General features: G+C 64.6%; 1 protein-coding gene across 1 annotated transcript; it reads right to left on the bottom strand.

Moving 5' to 3' along the window:
• Nucleotides 1-3,145: 3,145 nt before the first annotated feature.
• On the bottom strand, nucleotides 3,146-20,797 carry LOC139998585 (latent-transforming growth factor beta-binding protein 4-like). The gene is made up of 23 exons (XM_072029970.1): nucleotides 20,527-20,797; nucleotides 19,763-19,989; nucleotides 17,590-17,863; nucleotides 17,369-17,491; nucleotides 16,294-16,458; nucleotides 15,917-16,063; nucleotides 15,652-15,830; nucleotides 15,366-15,549; nucleotides 14,510-14,638; nucleotides 13,854-13,979; nucleotides 13,650-13,775; nucleotides 12,896-13,015; nucleotides 12,698-12,823; nucleotides 12,490-12,615; nucleotides 11,715-11,837; nucleotides 11,498-11,629; nucleotides 10,222-10,353; nucleotides 9,405-9,533; nucleotides 9,003-9,326; nucleotides 7,998-8,063; nucleotides 7,385-7,513; nucleotides 5,426-5,575; nucleotides 3,146-4,146 (listed from the first exon to the last, which is right to left on the bottom strand). Exons 1-23 carry the CDS (start codon nucleotides 20,795-20,797, stop codon nucleotides 3,161-3,163), a joined length of 4,494 nt encoding a protein of 1,497 aa, XP_071886071.1. The 3' UTR covers nucleotides 3,146-3,160.
• Nucleotides 20,798-25,078: the final 4,281 nt, after the last annotated feature.

Genomic DNA, 25,078 nt, shown 5'->3' with positions numbered 1-25,078 from the left:
CAGTCCCACTGGGGGGGATCCAAAACCCATGGAGGGGTCCCAGACACATTAGGGGGAGGTCCCAGTCCCACTGGGGTGGGGTCCCAAACCCATAGAGGGGTCCCAGTCCCAAGTAGGGGGGTCCAGACTCATGAGGGGGGGGGCCCATTTGGGGTCCCAGTCCCTGTGACACCACAGCCCCCCCCCCACCCGACCCTATTAGGATGAAAGAACTCCCCCCCCCCCAGCTCATTTTATAGAAAACCTTTATTCTGTAAAAATTGGGGGGAAGTGAGGGGGGGCTCACATGGACGGGGGGGGAGGGAGCGGGGGGCCGGGCACCCCCATGGGCACCCCCAGGAGCCCCCCCCCCACCTCACCCCACAGCGGGCGGGGGGGGGATGCCGGACGGTGCCCCCCAGTGTCTCTCCATCCCCCCCCCCCCAGCTCCGATATATACAGACAATAAATACAGGGCCCCCCCCCCCGGGATGGGGAGGGGGGGGCTCAGGCCGGGGGGCGCGCGGGGACGCAGCGGGGGGGTCCCTGCGCCGGGACAGAGCCGGGGGGGCAGAGGCAGCGGAAGGAGCCGGGGGTGTTGAGGCAGCGCCCCCCCCGGCACAGGGCGGCCTCCGAGCACTCGTCGAGGTCTGCGGGGAAAAGGGGGGGGTTAGGGGGGGTCGGGGAGGGGGATTAAGGGGGGTTGGGGGGATTTGGGGTGGGATTGGGGTGGGATTGGGGGGTTTTGGGGGGATTGGGGGAGATTGGGGGGGGAATGGGGTGGGATTTGGGGTGGGATTGGGGGGGTGTTGGGGGGGATTTGGGGTGGGACTGGGGTGGGATTGGGGGTTTTGGGGGGATTGGGGGGGATTGGGGTGGGAATGGGGTGGGATTTGGGGTGGGATTGGGGGGGGTTGGGGGGGATTGGGGTGGGATTGGGATTGGGGGGGATTGGGGAGGGATTGGGGTGGGATTGGGATTGGGGGGGATTTGGGGGGGGATTGGGGTAGGATTGGGGAGGATTTGGGGGGGATTTGAGGGGGGATTGGGGTGGGATTGGGGTTGGATTGGGATTGGGTAGGATTTGGGGTGGGATTGGGGTTGGGATTGGATTTGGGGTTAGACTGGGGTGGGGAGGGGTTGCGGATGGGATTGGGGTGAGATTTGGGATGGCATTGGGGTGGGATTAGGATGGGTTTGTGTTGGGATGGGAAGGGATTTGGGGTGGGACTGAGATTGGTTGGGATTTGGGGCGGGATTGGGATTTAGTTGGGATTTGGGGTGGGATTGGGATTGGATTTGGGGTCGGACTGGGGTGGGAAGGGGTTGTAGATGGGATTGGGGGGGGTGGGGATGGGATTGGGGTGGGATTGGGATTGGGGGTATGGAATGGGCATGGGATCGGGATTTGGGGTAGGATTGGGGTAGGATTGGGGTAGGATTTGGGGTTGGATTAGGGTGGGATTGGGGGTTGGATTAAAGTGGGATTGGGGATGGGATGGGGTGGGATTTGGGCTGGGACTGGGGTTTGGGATGGGATGGGATTGGGATGGGAACAGGCTGGGATTATGCCGGGATCAGGCCGGGATTGTGCCGGGATCAGGCCGGAATCAGGCCGGGATTAGGCCAGGATTAGGCCGGGATCAGGCCGGGATTAGGCCTGGATTATGCCAGATTAGGCCGGGATTAGGCCGGGATTATGAAGGAATTAGGACGGGATCAGGCCGGGATTATTCCGGGATCAGGCCGGGATTAGGCCGGATTAGGCCGGGGTTATTCTGGGACTAGGCCGGATTAGGCCGGGGTTATTCCGGGACTAGGCCGGATTAGGCCGGATTAGGCCGGGATTATGCCGGGACTAGGCTGGATTAGGCCGGGATTAGGCCGAATTATGCTGGGATTAGGCCGGGATTAGGCCGAGTTATGCCGGGACTAGGCCGGATTAGGCCGGGATTAGGACGGATTAGGCCGGATTATGCCGGGATTATGCCGGGACTAGGCCGGATTAGGCCGGATTAGGCCGGATTAGGCCGGGATTAGGCCGTGTCTCACCCATGCAGGCCACGCGTGCCGCGTCCAGCCGGTAGCCGGGGTCACAGGCGCAGGTGAAGCCCTGGGGCACCCGCACGCAGCGCCCGTGCTCGCAGCCGCTCAGCACCCCGCACAGCTCCGGCGGCAGCGCCTCGTCCCGGGGGTCTGCGGGGGGGGGTCCCCGTCAGCCCCCTCCCCATAAAAAAAAACAAAATCCCCCCCCAAAACCCCTCAATCCCCCCCCCCCCCCAAACTCACCGTCCTCGCTGGCTCGCCCCGGCCGCTCGGCCACGCCGTGGGGCTGGAAGAGCCACGGGGGGGGGTCCTGGGGGGCGCTGGGGGGGCTGCGGGGCCGGGAGGAGCGGGGGGGGCCCCGGCGGGACCCCTCGAAATCCTCCAAGTCCTCGTAGCGGGGGGGGGCGGCGTAAAGGGCATCCCCGCGGGGGTCGTAGCCCCCCCCCAGCCCGTAGGGGTCGTAGTCGGCGCGCAGCCCCGGGGGGGGCAGGCGGGGGCCCGGACCCCCAAAGGGGAGGGGGCCGTAGGGCAGCCCGTAGTGGGGGGGGTATTCGGGGCCGTATTCGTAGGGGGGGCCCAGCCCCGGGCCGGGGGGGCGCAGGACGTTGCAGAGGAACTCGAAGTCATCTGGGGGGGGGGGGGGAGAAAAAAAAATGGGGGGGGGGGCAGGTTGTGGGGTGGGGTCCTAAAAATTGGGGATGCTAAGGGGGGGGGTGTAAAGAGGTGGGGGGGGCACTGTTATATGGGGGGTGCCCAAGGGGTCTCCATTAGGGGGGGGGCGTTGTGGGGTGGTGGGAGGGGTTCCCGTTATTGGGGGGGGCAAAGGGGTCCCTGTTATGGGGGGGGTCCAAGGGGTCCCAATCATGGGGGGGGTGTCTAAGGGGGACCCACTCTGGGGGGTGCCCATGGGGTCCCCATTATGGGGGTCTGGGGGGGGGTCCCTATTGCTGGGGTAGGAGGGGGGCAGGGTGGGGGTCCCCCTGTGTGGGGTCTTGGGGACATGGGGACATGGGGACATGGGTATAGGGGATGGGGGGGTCGTGGGCATGGGAGGGGGCATGGGGACGTGGGCATGGGGGGGGGGGACAGGGACATGGGGGGACATGGGGACACAGGGATGTGAGGCTATAGGGCCTTAGGGACATGGGGACATGGGGACAAGGGGACAAGGGGCCGTAGGGGACACGGGTGCATGGCAACATGAGGCTATGGGGCCACGTGGCTGTGGGGTCATGGGGATGTGGGGACACGGGGACATGGGGACACGGGGACATGGGGACACGGGGACATGGGGCCGTGGCCATGGGGGGACGCAGGACCATTGGGATGCGAAGCTATGGGGCCACGTGGCTATGAGGCCATAGGGACATGGGGCCAGGGCACCGTGGGGGACATGGGGACATCGGGGACACGGGGACACAGGGACAAGGGGACATGGGGACAAGGGGACACGGGGACATGGGGACAAGGGGCCGTAGGGGACAGGGGTGCATGGCAACATGAGGCTATGGGGCCACGTGGCTGTGGGGTCATAGGGACATGGGGACATGGGGACACGGGGACATGGGGACGTAGGGGACACGGGGACATGGGGACGTGGGGCCACGGGGCCACGGGGCCATGGCCATGGGGGGACACAGGACCATTGGGATGCGAAGCTACGGGGCCACGTGGCTATGGGGCCATAGGGACATGGGGCCAGGGCGCCGTGGGGGACACGGGGCCATCGGGGACACGGGGACATGGGGACAAGGGGACATGGGGACATGGGGACGTAGGAGACACGGGGACATGGGGACGTGGGGCCACGGGGCCACGGGGCCATGGCCATGGGGGGGACACAGAACCATTGGGATGCGAAGCTACGGGGCCACGTGGCTATGGGGCCATAAGGACATGGGGCCAGGGGGCCATGGGGGACATGGGGACATTGGGGACATGGGGCCATCGGGGACACGGCGGTGGCACCTGAGTGTCGCGCGGGGCACAGGGCGCAGTCCATGCCCCAGGCCTCGCCGTAGAGGCAGCAGCACTCGGTGTAGGTCGCCTGCCGGTCCAGCCGCGGGCGCCCGCACACCAGGTCGGGGCCGACCTCCTGCCAGCACACGGCCGGGTCCTCCTCTGGGGACGGGGGGACACGGGGACACGGTGACGGGGGCCGTGGGGAGGCGGGGAGGCGGCGGGGGATATGGGGACATGGGGATGTGGGGCGTGGGGCATGGGGATATGGGACACAGGGACATGGGGACATGGTAATGTGGGGATAGGGGACGTGGGGACATGGGGATATGGTAACGAGGGGACATGGGGACATGGGGACATGGGGACAGGGGGATGTGGGGACATGGGGATATGGGGACACGGGGACGTGGGGCATGGGACATGGGGATATGGGACACAGGGACATGGGGACATGGTAATGTGGGGACAGGGGACGTGGGGACATGGGGACAGGGGGACGTGGAGACATGGGGAGGTGGCGTGGGACGTGGGGAGGCAACGGGGGACATGGGGACACAGGGACATGGGGACATGGAGATACGGGGACATGGGGACATGGGACATGGGGACATGGGGATGTGAGATGTGGGGACATGGGGACATGGGGAGGTGACGTGGGATGTGGGGAGACAACAGGGGACACTGGGATAAAGGGACGTGGGACATGGGGACGTGGGGTATGGGGACACGGGGACACAGGGATACAGGGACATGGGGACATGGGACATGGGGATATGGTGACGGGGGGTGTGGGGACACGGAGAGGCAGTGTGAGACGTGGGGAGGCAACGGGGGACATGGGGACAGAGGGACACGGGGACGTGGGGATATGGGACACAGGGACATGTGGACACAGTGACATGGGGACATGGGGACACGGGGACATGGGGACATGGGGACACGGGGACATGGGGACATGGGGACATGGGGACACGGGGACATGGGGACACAGTGAGGTGGGGACATGGGGAGGTGATGTGGGATGTGGGGAGACAATGGGGGACACTGGGATGAAGGGATGTGGGACATGGGGACATGGGGACACGGGGATTTGGGGACATGGGGGATACAGCACCATGGGGGTATGGGGACACAGGACGTGGGGACACGGTGACGTGGGACATCAGGATGTGGGACATGGGGACACGGGGACACGGGGATTTGGGGACATGGGGGATACAGCGCCATGGGGGTATGGGGACACAGGACGTGGGGACACGGTGACGTGGGACATCAGGATGTGGGACATGGGGACCCGGGGGGGGCATCAGGGGACAGTGCCGGGACACGGGGATGGGGGGCCACGGGGACATAGGGCAGGGATATGGGGACACGTGGGGACAGGGCGACACGGGGGGGGTGACGGTGACACGGGGGGGGTGACAGGGGGTGGCCTCACCCATGGCGCGGGTGTCGTTGGTGACGCAGCGGCGCTGGGAGCCGTCCAGCACCAGGGGGGGGGCGCAGGAGCAGAAGTAGGAGCCCACCGTGTTGACGCAGCGGCCCCCGATGCACGGCTCCGCGTCCTCGTCCTGGCACTCGTCGTTATCTGGGGGGGGGCGGTGGTGGTCGGCAAGGGGGTGGGGGGCACAGGGGGGGGGCTGGAAGGGTGCTCGGGGGGCTGAGGGCAGGGTGCTTGGGGTGCGAGTAGGGTGCTCGGGGTGCAGACAGGGTGCAGGCAGGGTGCTGAGGGTGCAGGGAGGGTGCACTCAGGGCACAAGTTGGGTGCTCAGGGTGCAGGTATTGTGCAGGGAGGGTGCACTCAGAGCACAATTAGGGTGCTCAGGGTGCAGGTAGGGCACGCTCAGGGTGCTCAGGGTGCTGGCTGGGTGCTGGAAGGGTGTGGGCAGGGTGCTCAGGGTGTGAGCTGGGTGCAGGCAGGGTGCTCAGGGTGCAGGCAGGGTGCAAGTAGGGTGCTCAGGGTGCAGGTAGAGCGCACTCAGGGCACAAGTTGGGTGCTCAGGGTGCAAAGAGGGTGCTCAGGGTGCAGCCAGGGTGCACTCAGAGCACAATTAGGGTGCTCAGGGTGCAGGCAGGGTGCTGGCAGGGCACAAGTTGGGTGCTCAGGGTGCAAGTAGAGCGCACTCAGGGCACAAGTTGGGTGCTCAGGGTGCAAAGAGGGTGCTCAGGGTGCTCAGGGTGCAGGCAGGGTGCAAGTAGGGTGCTCAGGGTGCAGGTAGAGCGCACTCAGGGCACAAGTTGGGTGCTCAGGGTGCAAAGAGGGTGCTCAGGGTGCAGCCAGGGTGCACTCAGAGCACAATTAGGGTGCTCAGGGTGCAGGCAGGGTGCTGGCAGGGCACAAGTTGGGTGCTCAGGGTGCAAGTAGGGTGCACTCAGGGTGCTGGCAGGGTGCTGGAAGGGTGTGGGCAGGGTGCTCTCAGGGTGTGAGCTGGGTGCAGGCAGGGTGCTCAGGGTGCTGGCAGGGTGCTGGAAGGGTGTGGGCAGGGTGCTCTCAGGGTGTGAGCTGGGTGCAGGCAGGGTGCTCAGGGTGCTGGTGGGGTGCAAGTAGGGTGCTCAGGGTGCAGGTAGAGCGCACTCAGGGCATAAGTTGGGTGCTCAGGGTGCAGACAGGGCACGCTCAGGGTGCTCAGGATGCAAGTTGGGTGCTCAGGGTGCTGGCTGGGTGCAGGCAGGGTGCTCAGGGTGCAGGTAGGGTGCTGGCAGGGCACAAGTTGGGTGCTCAGGGTGCAAAGAGGGTGCTCAGGGTGCAGCCAGGGTGCTCTTAGGGTGCTTTCTGGGTACAGGTTGTGTGCTCAGGGTGCAGGTAGGGAGCTCAGCGTGCTGGCTGGGTGCTCAGGGTGCTCTCAGGGTGCAAGTAGGGTGCAGGCAGGGTGCAAGTAGGGCGCACTCAGGGCACAATTAGGGTGCTCAGGGTGCAGCCAGGGTGCACTCAGAGCACAATTAGGGTACCCAGGGTGCAGGTAGGGCACGCTCAGGGTGCTCAGGGTGCTGGCTGGGTGCAGGCAGGGTGCTCAGGGTGCAGGTAGGGTGCTGGCAGGGCACAAGTTGGGTGCTCAGGGTGCTCAGGGTGTGGGCAGGGTGCTCAGGGTGTGGGCAGGGTGTGAGCAGGGTGCTTGGGGTGCTGGCAGGGTACAGGTAGCATGCTCAGGGTGCAGCCAGGGTGCAAGTAGGGTGCTCAGGGTGCAGCCAGGGTGCACTCAGGGCACAATTAGGGTGCTGAGGGTGCAGTCAGGGTGCTCAGGGTGCAGGTAGGGCGCACTCAGGGTGCACTCAGGGCACAATTAGGGTGCTCAGGGTGCTCAGGGTGCAGGCAGGGTGCACCCAGGGCACAATTAGGGTGCTGAGGTCGGGGTGCTGGGGGGGTGCTGGGGGGGTGCTGGGGGTGCTGGGTGCTCACCCACGCACTGCAGGTGCTCCTGCTCGTAGTAGTAGCCGCTGGGGCAGTAGCAGCTGAAGCCGGGGGCGGCGTTGATGCAGACCCCCCCCCGGCACAGCTGCGGCGCGAACACCCGGCACTCGTCCACATCTGGGGGGTAAGGGGGTAAGGGGGGGGGCGACGTCAGGGGGAGGGTCCTCGGAATTGGGGGGGGCACCCCCGAAACGGGGGAGCCCCTATATAGGAGGGGAACCCCAAAATAGGGGGGGTATTGCCCCAAAATAGGCGGGATGCACCCAAAAGGGGAGGGGCGTAACCCCACAAAATAGGGGGGGCATCCCCAAATTGAGGGGGCACCCTGAAAAATGGGGACATCCCCAAAATGGGAGGGGTGAGTCCCCCAAATGGGGGCCATTCCCAAATTAGGGGGGGTGAGTCCCCAAAACGGGGGGCATCCCATAAATGGGGGAGCCCCAAAACAGGGGTGGCATCCCCAAAATGGGGGGGCATCCCCAACATTGGGGAACCGCTAAATACAGGGGGGAGCCCCTGAGTAGGGGGGGGAGTCCCTAAACGGAGGGAGCCCCAAATGGGGGGGGCCCCATCGCTGTGCCCCCCCCGCGGCCGCACTGACCTGCTGCTGAGCCCTGGGGCCCCGTGGTCTGGCCGGTCCCGTGGGGGCAGAGGGCTCGGTGCTCGGCTTGGGGGGGGGGACAGAGGTGTCACCCCCCCTGCACCTTGGCACCATCCTGACCCCATCCCCAGCCCATCCCTGTCCCCATCCACACCCCGATCCCAATCCCATCCCATCCCAGTCCTAATCCCTGGCAATACCCACCCCAATCCCAATCCCTTTACAATCCCATCCCCATCCCCATCCCAAATCCCATCACCACCCCAAACCCATCCCAATCCCTTCCCACCCCAATCCCAGTCCCATCCTCATCCCATCCCCATCCCATCCCCATTCCATCCCAGTCCCAATCCCAATCTATCTCAATCCCATCACCAACCCCATCCCAATTCCATCTCCACCCCCCCAATCCTATCCCAATCCCATCCCAATCCTAATCCTATCTCCATCCCAATCCCATCCCATCCCAGTCCCAATTGCAACTCCAATCCCATCGCCATCCCATCCCATCCCAAATCGCATCCCATCCCACTCCACTCCAATCCCAATCCCATCCCATCCCATCCCAGTCCTATCCCCATCCCTTCCCATCCCAGTCCCAATCCCCATCCCCATCCCCATCCCCATCCCCATCCCCATCCCCGTCCCCGTCCCCATCCCCATCCCCAATCCCATCCCCAATCCCATCCCCAATCCCAATCCCAATCCCCCATCCCCAATCCCATCCTCAATCCCCATCCCCATCCCCATCCCCATCTCCAACCCCAATCCCATCCCCAATCCCATCCCCAATCCCATCCCCAATCCCATCCCCAATCCCATCCCCATCCCCATCCCCATCCCCATCCCCAATCCCAATCCCATCCCCAATCCCAATCCCAATCCCATCCCCATCCCCATCCCCAATCCCAATCCCCATCCCCAATCCCACTCCCACCCCAATCCCTTCCCACCCCACGCCATCTCCAATCCCCTCCCCCCCCCATAGCGTCCCCATGTCCCCACCGGTTCCAGGCGTGGGGCACGGCCTCGGGGGGGGGCAGCGGACCCCCCAGGCGCCCCCCACGCTGCAGCAGCACTGCTGCCGGCTGACGTTGGGCGCCAGCACCCCGCAGGCGGGGCTGAAGCACGCCGCCAAGCCCGGGGGGGCTTCCACGGCTCCGGGGGGGGCCGGAGGAGTGGGGTCGCTGGGGGGGGATCCCCCGCACGTCCCCGTCACCGGATCGAACTCGTGCCCCCCGTCGGGGCAGAGGCAGAGGAAGGAGCCGTCCACGTTCTCGCAGCGCGCTGCCCCGCACACCCCCGGCAGCGTCGCGCACTCGTCCACGTCTGGGGGGGAAACACGAAGGGGGGGGGCTCAGTGTCACTCTGGGTGTCCCCCCCCTGCTGTCCCCGCTGTCCCCGTACCCTGGCAGTGGTGGCCGTGCCGGGCGGCCTCGTAGCCCTGGTGGCAGGCGCACTGGAAGGAGCCGGGGAGGTTGTGGCAGGCGGCGTGGGGGCCGCAGCGGGACCCCCCCTCGGCGCACTCGTCCTCGTCTGCAAGCGGGGAGGTGACGTTTTTTTGGGGGGAGGGGGCGGTGGGGACATTGGGGGGGGGAGCGTGGAGCCGTCCCCCAAAAGCTCAGCCCCATGGGGGGGTCCCCACTGTCCCCCGATGGTCCCTGCTCTCCGTCTCCATCCTGACCCCATGGAGAAGCCCCCCTGCACCTCGACCCCATTGGCTTGTCCCCAGTGGCCCCATTGGGTTGTCCCCAATGTCCCCCATCGTTTTGTCCCCATTATCTCCCGTGGTGTTGTCCCTGATGTCCCCTGCTGCCCATCCCCATCCTGACCCCATAGAGAAGTCCCCCTGCACCTCGACCCCATTGGCTTGTCCCCAGCATCCCCGTTGTTTTTTCCATGTCCCCCATAGCTTTGTCCCCACTGTGCCCCATTGGCTTGTCCCTGATGTCCCCCATGCCATGGCCCCTGCTGTCCGTCCCCATCCTAACCCCATGGAGAAATCCCCCTGCCCCTAAACCCCATAGTGGTGTCCCCGCTGTCCCCTAGGGCAGGGTCCCCTCAGCCTCTCCGTACCCCCATCCCCATCCCCGTGCCCCAGTCCCCGTCCCCATGGCCCCATCCCCGTCCCCACGGCCCCATCCCCGTCCCCATGGCCCCATCCCCGTCCCCATGGCCCCGTCCCCATCCCCATGGCCCCGTCCCCGTCCCCATGGCCCCGTACCCTCACAGCCCCCGCCGTCCCGGGGCCGGTAGCCGGGCTGGCAGGGGGGCACGCAGCGGTAGGATCCGGGCAGGTTCTCGCAGCGCTCGGCCCCACACAACTCGGCCCCGTGCTCCTGGCACTCGTCCACGTCTGCGGGGACACCGGGGGGACCCCCAGCATGGGGGGGGGACAAGGTGGGGTGGGGGGTGATGGGGACCACGGCCCCGGGCAGGATGAGCCCCGTGCGCATCACAGCCCTGTGTGCGGGTTCCCATCCCTGTCCCAGTCCCCATCCTCGTCCCGTTCTGGTCCCTGGACCTGTCTCCATTCCCATCCCATCCCCAACCCCATCCCAATCTCACCCTAATCCCATCCCAATCCCACCCCAATCCCACCCCCTATTTTCATCCATTATTGGTCTCCATCTCCATCCCCATCCCAATCCTGTTCCAATCCCACCCCCATCCCCATTCCAAACCCATTCCATCCCCATCCCAGTCCCAGTCCCAGTCCCAGTCCCAGTCTCAGTCCCAGTCCCAGTCCCAGTCCCAGTCCCTATTTTCATCCATTATTAGTCTCCATTTCCATCCCCACCCCAATCCCATCCCCATCCCATCCCATCCCATCCCAACCCATCCCATCCCCACCCCAATCCCCTCCCATCCCCCTCCCATCCCCATCCCAATCCCATCCCCATCCCCATCCCATCCCCTCCCATCCCCATCCCAGTCCCAGTCCCAGTCCCAGTCCCAGTCCCAGTCCCAGTCCCAGTCCCAGTCCCAGTCCCTATTTTCATCCATTATTAGTCTCCATTTCCATCCCCACCCCAATCCCATCCCCATCCCAATCCCAATCCCATCCCATCCCATCCCCATCCCAATCCCATCCCAATCCCATCCTCTCCCATCCCCATCCCAATTCCAGTCCCTAAACCCATCCATTATCGGTCTCTATCTCCATCCCCACCCCAATCCCAATCCCAATCCCATCCCCATCCCATCCCATCCCATCCCCACCCCAATCTCCTCCCATCCCCATCCCCATCCCATCCCAATCCCATCCCAATCCCATCCCAATCCCCTCCCATCCCCACCCCAATCCCCTCCCATCCCCATCCCAATCCCACCCCAATCCCATCCCCTCCCATCCCAATCCCAGTCCCTAAACCCATCCACTATCGGTCTCTATCTCCATCCCCACCCCAATCCCAACCCCAACCCCAATCCCAATCCCAATCCCAATCCCAATCCCAATCCCAATCCCAATCCCAATCCCAATCCCAATCCCCGCTCACCCTCACACCCCCCGCCGTCCCGGGGCCGGTAGCCGTGCTGGCAGGCGGGCACGCAGCGGTAGGATCCGGGCAAGTTCTCGCAGCGCTCGGCCCCACACAGCTCAGCCCCATGCTCCTGGCACTCGTCCACATCTGCGGGGACAGGGCCACCCTCACCGCCAGCCCCAGGGTGGGGGGCACCCAAAATACCCCCCCCCCCAATCTCCCAGCCCCTCACCGTGGCACTGGGCCCGCTCGGCGTCGGTGCGGAAGCCGGCGGGGCAGTGGCACTCGAAGGCGCCATCGGTGTTGGTGCAGCGGCCGCCCCGGCACACGTCCCCGCGCTGGCACTCGTCCACGTCTGGGGGGGGACACGGGGTGAGGACGGGGGGGACATGGGCACGGGGTGGATGTGGGTACAGGGGGGGGACACGGGGACAGGGGGGATACGGGGAAAGAGGGGGACACAAGGGGCTGGTGGCACCCCGTGGTACCCGGATGCGTGGGTGGGTGATGGAGGGGTGGGGTGGGATGGGATGGGACTGGGGTGGGATTGGGATTGGGATGGAATTGGGATTGGGATGGGATTGGGGTGGGATTGGGATTGGGGTGGAAAAGGGATGGGATGGGATTGGGGTGGGATTGGGATTGGGGTGGAAAAAGGGTAGGATGGGGATGGGATTGGGATGGGGATGGGGACTGGGGTGGGAATGGGGTTGGGATGCAGACAGAGATGGGATGGGGGTTGGGATTGGGGTGGGATGGGATGGGGACAGGGAGAGACATTGGGATGGGATAGGATGGGGATGGGATTGGGATGGGGATAGGATTGGGATTGGATGGGGACATGGATAGGCACGGGGATGGGATTGAGTAGATTAACTGGGACTAAGAACCACAACTGGAATAGAAACCACAATGAGAATGGGGACTGCAATGGGACCGGGATGGGTATGGGGACGGGGACAGGGACAGGGACAGGGACAGGGACCGGGACCATGCCGGGCTCTGACCAACGCATGCGGTGCCCTCGGGGGTGCTGGCATAGCCCTGGGCGCAGAGGCAGCTGTAGGAGCCCTCGGTGTTGAGGCACTCGCCGTGGGGGAAGCAGAAGTCGCCCTCCAGGCACTCGTTGACATCTGTGGGCAGATGGGGGCCGTGGGGGGGCCGTCGGGTGTGGGGGGGACACGGCACCATCCCCACGCCGCCCCCACCACTCACCCGCGCATGGCGCGCCGCCGGCACCCACCCGGTATCCGCGCCGGCACTGGCAGTGGAAGGAGCCCTCGGTGTTACTGCAGCGGCCGTGGGGACCGCAGGGCGAGCCCGTGGCGCACTCGTCCACGTCTAGGGGGTGGCACAATTAAGGGTTGGCCCCCCCCTCGGGGGGACAGGGGGGACGTGGGGGGACGCGGGTACCTGCGCAGCGCCCGTGGTGCAGCTCGAAGCCGTCGCGGCACGGCCGGCACTGGAAGGAGCCCGGCGTGTTGGCGCACTCCTGGCCGGGGCAGGCCAGGTGGTTCTCGCACTCGTCGATGTCTGCGCGGCACGGAGAGGGGGCGGCGGTGGTGGCACCGCGGGGAGGGCGTGGGTGGTGGCACCACGGATGGGGACACCACGGATGGGGACACCACAGATGGGGACGCCGTGGATGGGGACACCACGGATGGGGAGGTTATGGATGGGTTCACCATGGATGGGGACACCATGGATGGGGACACCACGCATGGGGACACCACGCATGGGGACACCACGTATTGGGAGGTTATGGATGGGTTCACCATGGATGGGGACACCATGGATGGGGACACCATGGATGGGGACACCACGGATGGGGACACCACGCATGGGGACACCACGTATTGGGAGGTTATGGATGGGTTCACCATTGATGTTTAACCCCGTGGCTGGCAACACTATGGCATGGTGACCCCATGGCTGCTGACCCCATAGATGTTGAGTTCTTGGATGGTGGCGTTATGGCACGGTGACCCCATGGATGGTGACCCCATGGATGGTGACCCCATGAACGATGACCCCATGGGTGTTGAACACGCAGATGGTGTCCCCATACCCTTGGTGTCCCCATACCCTTGGTGTCCCCACACCCCGGTGTCCCCACACCCAGTGTCCCCACAGCCCGGTGTCCCCACACCCCGGTGTCCCCGCTCACCCTGGCACTGTCCCGTGGGCGTGCTGGCCTGGTAGCCGGCCGGGCAGACGCAGCGGTAGCCACCGGGCAAGTTCTCGCAGCGGCTCTGGGCGCAGGGCGAGGGGCTCTGGGCGCATTCATCCACATCTACAGGGACACGGCCACCTCAGCCCCATCCCCGTTGTCCCCATTGTCCCCCTCTGTCCCCCCCCCGTCCCTGCTGACCTTGGCAGTCGGTGCCGCCGGGGCCGGGCCGGTAGCCGGGGCCGCAGACGCAGCGGAAGCTCCCCACCGTGTTCTCGCAGCGGCTGGGGGCGCAGGGCCGGGGGCTGCGCCGGCACTCGTCCACGTCTGGGCAGGCGGGGGGACGGACGGCAATGGGGACAGACGGACAGACAGGAGCGGGGACGGATGGAGAGGTGGGTGGGAGGGAAGGGGGAGAGGGGAGTGGGGAGGTGGGTGCGCGGGGAAATGGGGGCAGGGGGAAATGGGGGCACGGGGAGGTGGGGGCATGGAGAGATGGGTGGGTGCGTGGGGAAACGGGTGCATGGGGAAATGGGGGCAGGGGGAAATTGGGGCTTGGAGAGGTGGGGGCACGGGGAGGTGGGTGCACAAGGAAGTGGATAGATGGGGAAATGGGTGCACGGAGAAATGGGTGGGTGCACGAGGAGGTGGGTGCATGGGGAAATAGGTGCACAGGGAGGTGGGTGCACAGGGAAATGGGCGCACGGGGAAATGAGTGCAGGGGGAGGTGGGTGCATGGGGAAACAGGTGCACAGGGAGGTGGGTGCACAGGGAAATGGGCGCACGGGGAAATGAGTGCAGGGGGAGGTGGGTGCACGGGGACATGGGTGCCCGGGGAGGGGCTGGGCGCCGCTCACCGATGCAGTGGGTGCCCTGGGTGCTGAGCCAGAAGCCGGGGTGGCACAGGCAGGTGTAGCCGCCCTGGCGCGGGACGCAGCGCCCGGGGCCGCAGATCCGCGGGTTCCGCTCGCACACGCTGCCGGCGGCTGCAAGCGGGCACACGTGAGTAACACATGTGTGTGCAAACGGGCAGGCGTGCAGCTGTGCACACCTGTGCAAACATGCACGCATGCACACTGTGCACGTGTGTGCAATCAAGCATGCATGCAACTGTGGACATGTGTGCAAATAGGCATACAGGACACATGCACACGTGTAGGCGTGTGTAAGTAAGCATTGTGCACACGTGTGTAAGCAGGCATGCATGTAGCCGTGCACACGTGTGCAAATAGTCATGCATGCAAACCGTGCACACGTGCACAATATATTTAGCTGTGCATGCATGAGATGCACACGTGCTACTGCAGCTGCATGCAGCTGGGCAAGCCTGCAATGGTGTGCACACGTGTAACACGCACGTGTGTAACTGTGCACGCCTATAACTGTGCACAAATGAGACTGAATAAATGCAAATTGCACACATAACTGCTTGCACATGTAACTGAGCACACGTGCACATGCAACTGCACACATGCAGCCATGCAAGCATGCAACCATGCACAAGTGCACAGCCACATGCACACACGTGTGACCTTGCACGCCTGTGCTGAGATGTGTATGTGCAACGGCGCAGAGCGTAACCACACGTGCAAAAAATAAAATAAAATGCATGCACACAGCTGCACACAGTGCAACCCCGTGCACATCTGCAACCATGCATGCGTGCAACGGTGCACACACGCGTGCAGCCGTGCACAAGTGCCCCAGCCCTACCTGGTGCCAGACCCTCCGGGCCGGGTGGCGTGGGGAGGGGTCCCAGCAGCCCCAGGGTGGGTCGAGGCACGATGACAACCTCGGGGGCTGGTGGTGGCACCTCGGGGATGCGCGGTGGCACCTCAGGGACGCGTTGTGGCACCTCGGGGACACGTTGTGGCGCCTCAGGGACCCGCTGTGGAACCTTGGGGACATGTGGCACCTCAGGGACATGAGGTGGTGCCTCAGGGACACGTGGTGGCACATCAGGGACATGTGGTGACACCTCGGGGACACGTGGTGGTACCTCGGGGATGCGTTGTGGCACCTCGGGGACACGTGGTGGCACATCGGGGACACGCGGTGGCACGTGTGGGACGCGTGGTGGCACCTCGGGGACGCGTTGTGGCACCTTGGGGACCCGCGGTGGCACCTCGGGGACAGGCGGTGACCTGCTGGGGGGCGGCCGACCGGGGCGCCAGCGAGCTGTGGGGCAGAGCAATGGGGTGAGGGGGGGTCCTGGCAGCCGGGGGGGATGGGGGGGGACAAAGCGGGGGGGACAAGGGGCTCACGGGCGGCGGTCCCAGCTGGGGAGGGGACACGGGGACGCCCCAGGGGGACACGGGGCAGGTCCTGGCCCAGGTAGCGGGTGTTGTAGCGCAGGTCGGAGGCCGAGTAGTGGTAGCCGGGGCCGGCGGGGCAGATCTCCTTGAACCCCTCTGCAATTGAAGGGGGGGGAGGGGGTGTCAAAATGGACCCCCCCCCAAAAAAAATTACCCCCCTCCCCCAAAAAAAACCCCCCTCCAAAGGGTGAGCCCGTGGCTTTGGGTGCAAATCCCATGAAACGGAGGCTCCCCAAAGGGTTTTTTTTTTTTCTGGGGGGGGTCCGCCCTAAAGGGTTTTTTTTGGGGGGATCCCAAGGGGTTGGGGGGGTCCCGGGGGGGCTCACCGGAGCCGAAGGGGGGGCAGCGCTGGCACGCCGGCCCCCAGGCCTTGCCCACGCGGCTGCAGCAGCAGATCTGGCGGGTGATGTTGCGCAGGGTGGGCAGCGCGCAGCGCCCCTCCCGCAGCACCCGGTAACACGGCCCCTGCGCCTCCGAGATCACCTGGTGGGCTGGGGGGGGGGGGCGGGGGGGTGGTACCTGTCACCCTAATCCCAATCCCAATCCCAATCCCAGTCCTAGTCCTGGTCCTAACCCCAATTCCAACCCCAATCCCAATCCCAATTCCAACCCCAAAACCCCAATCCCAATCCCAATCCCAATCCCAGTCCCATTTCAGACCCCCCCCATCCCCATCCCATCCCCATCCCCTCCCAATCCCAACTCCAACTCCAATCCCAACCCCTACTCCCTCCTCACCCCATCCCCATCCCCATCCCAACCACAATCCCAATCCCAAACCTAATCCCAATTCCAACCCCAATCCCAATCCCTACCACAATTCCAGGCCCTGCCCCGACCTCAACCCCAACCCCAATTCCAATCCCAATCCCAGCCCCAGCCCCTGCCCCAACCCCAATCCCAATCCCAATCCCAATCCCATTCCCATTCCCAATCCCAATCCCAATCCCAACCCCAACCCCAACCTCACCCCCAACCCCAGCCCCAACCCCAATACCAATTCCAACCCCAACCCCAATCCCAATCCCAATCCCAACCCCAATCCCAATCCCAACCCCAATTCCAATCCCAACCCCAGCCCCAATCCTAATCCCAATCCCAATCCCAACCCCAACCCCAACCCCAATCCCAACCCCAGCCCCTGCCCCTGCCCCAGCCCCAGCCCCAATCCCAACCCCAATCCCAATTCCAACCCCAACCCCAATCCCAACCCCAATCCCAATCCCAATCCCAACCCCAACCCCAATCCCAACCCCATCCCCAATTCCAACCCCAATCCCAACCCCAATCCCACTCCCAACCTCACCCCCAATCCCACCCCCAATCCCAATCCTGATCCCAACCCCAATCCCAACCCCAACCCCAACCCCACCCCCAATCCCATCCCGATCCCGATCCCACAGATGCAGCTGCTCCGGGACGAGTCCAGGATGAAGCCCTCGTGGCAGAGGCAGGCGAAGCTGCCCCGGGTGTTGGTGCAGAGCCCGTTCTGGCAGAACCCCCCCTCCTGGCACTCATCCACGTCTGGGGGGGGGACGCACACACACAGGGTGGGGGTCAGCACCCCAACCCCCCCCCCATCCCCTTTTAACCCCCCCAAAAATAAATCTCCCCAAACTCACCCACGCAGGAGCCGTTGGCGCGGCGGAAACCTTTGGGGCAGGGGTGCTGCCCCACGGCGGGGGGGTTCGCTGCAAATGGGGGGGGGGGAGGGGGGGACAAAGTGAGCCCCCCCCCCCCACCGCAGAACCCCCCCCAACCCCATAACCCCCAAAAAAACCCCGCTGCCTTACGGGGGTCGGCGTCGCAGGGCTGGCACTCGTGCACCCCCCAGGCCACGCCGGCCCCCCGGCAGCAGACGTCCTGGGTGCGCAGACCGGGCAGGGGCGAGCTGCACTGCACGGGGCGGGGGGGTCGGGGGGCGCCGGGACCCCCCCCGTGTCCCCATGTCCCCTCCCACGTCCCCATGTCCCCACCTGGATCCCCAGGTCCCCCTCCGTGTCCCCACCACGTCCCCAGCCCCACATCCTCGGCCACCTCCCCGTGCTCACGGTGCCATCCCCATGTCCCCACCCCAATGTCCCCATCCCCATGTCCCCATCCCCATCCCAATGTCCCCATCCCCATCCCAATGTCCCCACCCCAATGTCCCCATCCCCATGTCCCCATCCCCACCCCAATGTCCCCATCCCCATGTCCCCATCCCCACCCCAATGTCCCCATCCCCATCCCAATGTCCCCACCCCAATGTCCCCATCCCCATGTCCCCATCCCCACCCCAATGTCCCCATCCCATCCCAATGTCCCCACCCCAATGTCCCCACCCCAATGTCCCCATCCCCATGTCCCCATCCCCACCCCAATGTCCCCATCCCCACCCCAATGTCCCCATCCCCATCCCAATGTCCCCACCCCAATGTCCCCATCCCCATGTCCCCATCCCCACCCCAATGTCCCCATCCCATCCCAATGTCCCCACCCCAATGTCCCCACCCCAATGTCCCCATCCCCATGTCCCCATCCCCACCCCAATGTCCCCATCCCCATCCCAATGTCCCCATCCCCATGTCCCCACCCCAATGTCCCTGTCCCCATGTCCCCATCCCCACCCCAATGTCCCCATCCCCATGTCCCCATCCCAATGTCCCCATCCCCATCCCAATGTCCCCATCCCTGTCCCCATGTCCCCATCCCCGCCCCCAAGTCCCCATCCCCATCCCCATGTCCCCCTCCTGTCCCCAACGTCCCCATGTCCCCATCTCCCCCTCATGTCCCTTCTGTCCCCGAGTCCCCCTGCTGTCCCCATGTCCCCACATCCCCTCACCCTCATGCCCTGCAACATGCGGAAGCAGTGTCCCCATGTCCCCAATGTCCCCATCACTGTCCCCAATGTCCCCAACGTCCCCAGTGTCCCCATGTCCCCAATGTCCCCATGTCTCCCTGCTGTCCCTACTGTTCCCAATGTCCCGCTGCTGTCCCCAACGTCCCCAACATCCCCAGTGTCCCCAACATCCCCAGTGTCCCCATGTCCCCCTGCTGTCCTCATGTCCCCAATATCCCCAACGTCCCCCAATGTCCCCCAATGCCCTCAACACCCCCAATGTCCCCAACATTCCCCACTTCCCCGATGTCCCCAATGTCCCCAAATGTCCTCAACACCACCAAGGCCCCCAATATCCCCAGTGTCCCCATGTCTCCACATCCCCAATGTCCCCAAGTCCCTCAGTGTCCCCATGTCCCCAATGTCCCCAAGTCCCCCTGCTGTCCCCAATGTCCCCGATGTCCCCAGCATCCCCAATGTCCCAATGTCCCCATCCCTCTCCCCAATGTCCCCATGTCCACAACGTCCCCAAGTCCCCCAATGTCCCCAAGTCCCCCTGCTGTCCCTGATGTCCCCAATGTCCCCAACATCCCCAATGCCCCCAACGTCCAAATGTCCCCCTGCTGTCCCCAATGTCCCCATGTCCCCAATGTCCCCAATATCCCCAATGTCCTCAGTGTCCAATGTCCCCATCCCTCTCCCCAACGTCCCCATGTCCCCAAGTCCCCCAGTGTCCCCAATGTCCCCATGTCCCCAACATCCCCAATGCCCCCAACGTCCCAATGTCCCCCTGCTGTCCCCAATGTCCCCAACATCCCCAATGTCCTCAGTGTCCCAATGTTCCCATCCCTCTCCCCAACATCCCCATGTCCCCAAGTCCCCCAGTGTCCCCATGTCCCCATGTCCCCCTGCTGTCCCCAACATCCCCATGTCCCCAATGTCCCCATGTCCCCAGTGTCCCCGTGTCCCCTCACCTCCGCGCCCCGCACGGTGCGGAAGCAGTATCCGAAGCCGGCGGTGGGGCCGAAGCCGGGACCCTCCCCGGGCAGGGGGGGCTGCTCTGAGCCAGCAGCCGGGGGGGGGGCTCCGGGGGGGGGTCCCCGGCCCCTTCGTCCCCCCCGTCCCTGTCCCCGTCCCCGTCCCGCACCCGCTCCACCTGGTGGATGGTGACCGACGCTTCGGGGGGTGGCGCACGTGGACGCTTACCATGGACGTCACGCCTGGGGGGGGGGACAATTTGGGGGGGGGGGCAATTTGGGGGGGGGGGCAGTTGGGGAGGGGGATTTGGGGGGGGGGAAATTGGAGGGGGGAGAAGATGAGGGGGGCAAAGTTGGGGGGGAGAAAATTAGGGGGGGGAAACGGGGGGCAGATTTTGGGGGGACAAAATTGGGGGGGACAAATTGGGGGGGGTAAAATTAGGGGGGACAAAGTTAGGGGGATAATTGAGGAGGACAATTTGGGGGGGACAAATTTTGGGGGGGCGAAATGAGGGGGACAAAATTAGGGGGGACAGTTTGGGGGGCAATTGGGGGGGGACAATTCGAGGGGGGAGAATTGGGGGGGACAATTTGGGGGGGCAAAACGAGGGGGGCAGTTTGGGGATGCCGAAATTCGTGGACAATTTGAGGGAGGGGGGACAATTGGGGGGGGGGGGGCAATCAGGATGGGGACAACTGGGGGGGTGACAACGGGGGGGGGGGTGACAACACGGGGGGGGATTTTTTGGGCCCCCCCTCACCGTCCTGCTCCTCCCGGTAGTTGGCGATGGGCAGGGTGTAGACGGAGCGGGTGAGGGGCTGCGGCCCCCCCGGGGGGGGTCTCGGGGGGTTGGCGGCAGGGGGGGCGCGGGCAGCTGGCAGAATTTGCCGGCTCAGCCGGGGGGGCACAGGCAGGCGTCCGGCCGCGCGCAGACCCCCCCGTGCTCCGACACAGCAGCGGGCACAGCTCTGCGGGGACACGGAGAGTTGGGGGGGGCATTTTGGGGGGGGCACATTTGGGGGGGGCGGCATATGGAGGGGGCACCTTGGGGGGGCACATTTGGGGGGGGCATATGGGGGGGGTACCTCGGGGGGGGCACATTTGGGGTGGGCACCTCTGGGGGGGCATGGGGGGGGCACATTTGAGGGGGGTACCTGGGGGGGGCACATCTGGGGGGAGAAGGGGGGGTGTTGGGGAGTGATGGGGGGGGTTATGGGGTGGTGGTGGGGGGGGGGGGGGGGTATGGGGTCCTGGGGGGGGGATACAGGATAAGGGGGGCGAATACCGGGTACTGGGGGGGGGCATGGGGTATTGGGGGGGCTCCATGGGGTATTGGGGGGGGGCCGTGGTGTCCGGGGGGGGGGCCAGGCTGCGGCCCGGGTGCTGGAGCAGCCCCGAGCAAAGGAAGGGGCCCAAATTGGGGGGGGGGGCGGAGCAGGGTGCCGGGTGCCCCCCCCAGCACCACACCGCCTCCAAAGGGGGAGGGGGGGGGTGTCCCCCCCCGGCCGGTGTGCTGGCGGGGAGCCCCCGGCCCTGCTCCAAGCCCCTGGGTTGTGAATTTCGGCTCCGCCCCCCAATCGGCCCCCCCCCGCCCCCCCCCCCGACCTCTTTTGTGTTCTTCGCCCGGGGGGGGCCACAGTGGGGCGATGAGCTCATGGCCGTGAGTGTGGGAGGGGATGCGGCCCCACCCCCCCCCACGGGCCCCCCCCCCGCCGGCCGTGCCAGGAGCTGGGTGCAGGTGCACCCCCCCCCCTCCTGCAGCCCCCCCCCCATTTCTGTGCACCCCAACAGCCCCCCCCCCAACACCCCCCCCTTACCCTCTCCCCCCCCCAAGATGCCCCCAAGCCCTCACCCCCCTTTTACACCCCTGACCTCCTAGGACCCCCTCCACGTTTCCCCCAGTCACCTCTCCCTCCCACATAGCTCCCTCTCCTATATCCTCTCCCTTCCCCCATTCCCCTCCACCCCCTGACCCCCATTTCCCCCCACTCCCCCCATACCCCCCCCACCCCATCACCCCCCCATCCCCACCCCACTCCCCCCAAATACCTGTCCCCACCCCTCACCCCCAACCGCCCCCCACCCCATCAGCCCCCCAGGATCCCCCCACCCCATAACCCCCCCCATTTCCCTCCTAGCCCCCAAGCCCCCCCCACCCCATTTCCCTCCTTGACCCCCCAGCCCCCCCCCACCCCATACAAATCCCCAGGACCCCCCACCCCATACCACCTGCCACTCCATACACCCCCCCATCCCCCCCTCACCCCATCCCCCCCCCCACTCCCCAAGCCCCCCACCCCATAGCCCCCCCATCCCCCCTCCTTACCCCCCAGCCCCCCCAGCCCCCCCCCAGTCCCCCCACCCCATCACCCCCTCATTCTACCCCCACTCCCCAGTCCCCCCCACCCCATAACCCCCCCAGCCCCCCCCACTCCCCAAGCCCCCCCCACCCCATACACCCCCCAGGACCCCCCCACCCCATTTCCCTCCTTACTCCCCCCCCCCCACCCCATAACCCCCCCCAGGACCCCCCCCCCCCATCCCCCCCCCCACTCCCCAAGCCCCCCCACCCCATCCACCCCCAGGACCCCCCCACCCCATCCACCCCCCCCCCCACCCCATCCCCCCCGCCCCCCACTCACGCAGCCGGAACCCCCCCCCCGCGCTGCCGCCGCTCTCCAGGGCCGTGGCGTCGCCCCTCCGGCAGCGGGGGCTGCAGACGGGCGGTGAAAAGGACGCGGAGCCGGGGCTGGGGGTGTCGGGCCCTGGGCCCGAGAGGGGTCCCGGGGGAGAGGGGGGAGGGAGCGGCCCCCCCCGCCGGGCCCCCCCCCCCCCCAGCAGCAGCAGCAGCAGCAGCGGGGCCATGGCCCAGAGCCTCGGGGCGCGGCGGCTCCGAGCCGGGGCTGGGCTGGGGCCGCCGCAAGGACGGGATGGGAAAGGGCTCCCCCCCCTCCCGACCCCCCCGCAGCGGGGCTGTTTTGGGTGGGTTTTGGTGGGCTTTGCGCCTTTTTGTAGTTTTTTTTTTTTCTCTTCTTTTTTTCCTCCTTTTCTTTCTCTTCTTTCTCTTTTTTTTTCTCTTTTTTTCTCTTCTTTTATTCCTTTTAAAGTCTTTTTTTTCTTTTCTTTTTTTTTCTTCTTTCTTTCTTTCTTTCTCTTTTCTTCTTCTTTTTTTTCTTCTTTTCTTCTCCTTTTTTTCTTTCTTTCTTTCTTTCTTCTCCTTCTTTTCTTTCTTTCTTCTTCTTTTTTTTTCTTTCTTCTTTCTTTCTTTTCTCCTTCCTTTTTTTCTTCTTTTATTTCTCTTTTTCTCTTTCTTTCTTTCTCTTTTCTTTCTTTTTTTCTCTTCTTTTATTCTCTTTTTTCTTTATTTTCTTTCTTTCTTTCTTTCTTTCTTTCTTTCTTTCTTTCTTTCTTTCTTTTCTTTCTTTCTTTCTTTCTTTCTTTCTCTCTTTCTTTCTTTCTTCCTCTTTCTCTTTCTTTCATTTCTCTTTTTTCTTTCTTTTTTTCCTCCTTTTTTTCTCTTCTTTTATTCTTTTTTTATCATTCTTTTTTCTTTTTTTTCTTTTCTTTTTTTCTTCCTTTTTTTTTCTTTTCTCCCTTCATTCCTTTTTTTTCTTTTTTCTCTCCCTTTTTTTCTCTTTTTTCTCTCATTTTTTCTTCCTTTTTTCTCTTTTTTTCTCATTTTTTTCTTTCTTTTTTCTTCTTTCTTTCTTTCGTTCTTCTTTTTCCTTTTTTCTTCTTTTTTTTCTTTCTTTTCTCTTCTTTTTCCTCTTTCTCTTTTCTTTCTTTTATTTCTTTTTCCCTTCTTTTTTTCCCTTTTTTTCTCTTTTTTTTTTTTTCTTACTTTTTTTTTTCCTTTCTTTCTTCTTTTTTTTTTTTTTTTTTTGGGGGGGGGGGCTCCCCCCATCCCGTGGGAGGGGGAACGGGATGGGGATGGGGGCATGGACACGGCGGGGGAGGGCACGGGGAGGGGAGACGTGGGCGTGGACAGGGATGGGGACACAGGGGGGGGACACGGGGCTGCGTGGGGACACGGGGACAGGGACATGGGGGGGACATGGGGACCCGGGGACTCCCAGGGACAGGGGGTACCCTGGGGGGGGGACACTGGGGGGGGGGCTCCCTGCCAGCCCCCAGCCCCCCCCTCCCCCACCAGCTCCTACCCCCAGTGGGCCCCCCTGTCCCCCCCCCGCCGGGGGTGACGTCACCCGGAAAATCCTCGTCACCCTGCGCCGGGGGCACCCAGTCCCCGTCCCCCCCCCCCCCCCCCAAATCCCAGGGGATCCCATAAAGAACTCCCCCCCCCCCCCACGGAGCGCCCCCAAACCCCAGTGGGGGCCCCCTACAATCCCCACAACCCCCAGAGGGGACCCCATATCCCATAGGGGGCCCCATAAGGAGCCCCCGACCCCACAGGGGACCCCATATGTCCCAGGGGAACCCCCAAACCCCACAGGGGACCCCAGAAGCCCCCACACCCCATAAGTGACCCCATAGGGGATCCCAGAAGCCCCCCCAGCCCATAGAGGACCCCATCAGGAGCCCCCACCCCCCGGGTGACCCCCCCCACCCAAAGGACCCCATATCCCCCAAGGAGCCCCCCCACGGGACCCACATCCCCCAGGGGTACCCCAAAACCCCATAGGCAATAGGGGGCTTCCACCCTGATCCCACAAAGACACCAAACCAAGCCGTTTTTACCCCTTTTTTTTCTTTTTGGACAAAACTGCGCCCGCGCCACTAAACTGGTACAAAACCCCCCCCGGACCCCCCCGCCCACCACAATTTTAGGGGATCCCCACTTTTTTGGGGGGTCCCCAAACTTTTTTTTTTTTTGGGGGTGTTCTTAAAGCACTTGGAAATGTTGGAGTCCTGGATATTGGGTCCTGGGGGGCGAAGATGATGATGATGATGATGGGGGGAGGACCCCAAAGAGCCCCCCCGACCCCCTTGGGACCCCAAAATACCCCCAGGACCCTGCTGAGTGATGGGGACCCCAAAGCGCCCCCCCCAAAAAAAAAAAATAGGCACCCCCCCCCAGAAAGCTACCACCAAAGTCCAGCAAGGGAGGAGGGGGGGCACAGTAGGTATGGCCCCCCCCCAGTGCCCCCCAAATAGGGGCAGGGCCCCCCCCCCAGCTCAAAACGAGGTCTCGTTGAGCCGGGATTTGGGGGGGACCGGGGGGGGCCCGGGGACCCCCTCGGGGGGAGCGGCCGGGGGGGAACGGCTGCGAGGGGGGCGCCGGTGGCTTTGCCTCCCGCCTGTCCCGCCGGGGGGGTGGGGGGGGCCTGGTCCGGGCCAGCTCCGGCAGCCCC

The sequence above is a fragment of the Anas platyrhynchos genome, chromosome 33 (genome assembly GCF_047663525.1).
Source record: "Anas platyrhynchos isolate ZD024472 breed Pekin duck chromosome 33, IASCAAS_PekinDuck_T2T, whole genome shotgun sequence".
Taxonomy (NCBI): domain Eukaryota; kingdom Metazoa; phylum Chordata; class Aves; order Anseriformes; family Anatidae; genus Anas; species Anas platyrhynchos.
This window is presented reverse-complemented; position numbering and strand designations above follow the sequence as displayed.

Excerpts from the sequence above, each read along its gene's own strand:
- LOC139998585 (XM_072029970.1), bottom strand. The coding sequence starts at position 20,797 with ATGCCGCCCCCCCCAAATGTGCCCCCCCCAAAATGCCCCCCCCAACTC. Across the intron at positions 13,016-13,649 it reads GCCCACGGGACAGTGCCAGG|ACATCGACGAGTGCGAGAAC; the intron begins GTGAGCGGGGAC and ends CGTGCCGCGCAG. Across the intron at positions 12,616-12,697 it reads CGGCGGCGCGCCATGCGCGG|ATGTCAACGAGTGCCTGGAG; the intron begins GTGAGTGGTGGG and ends ATCTGCCCACAG.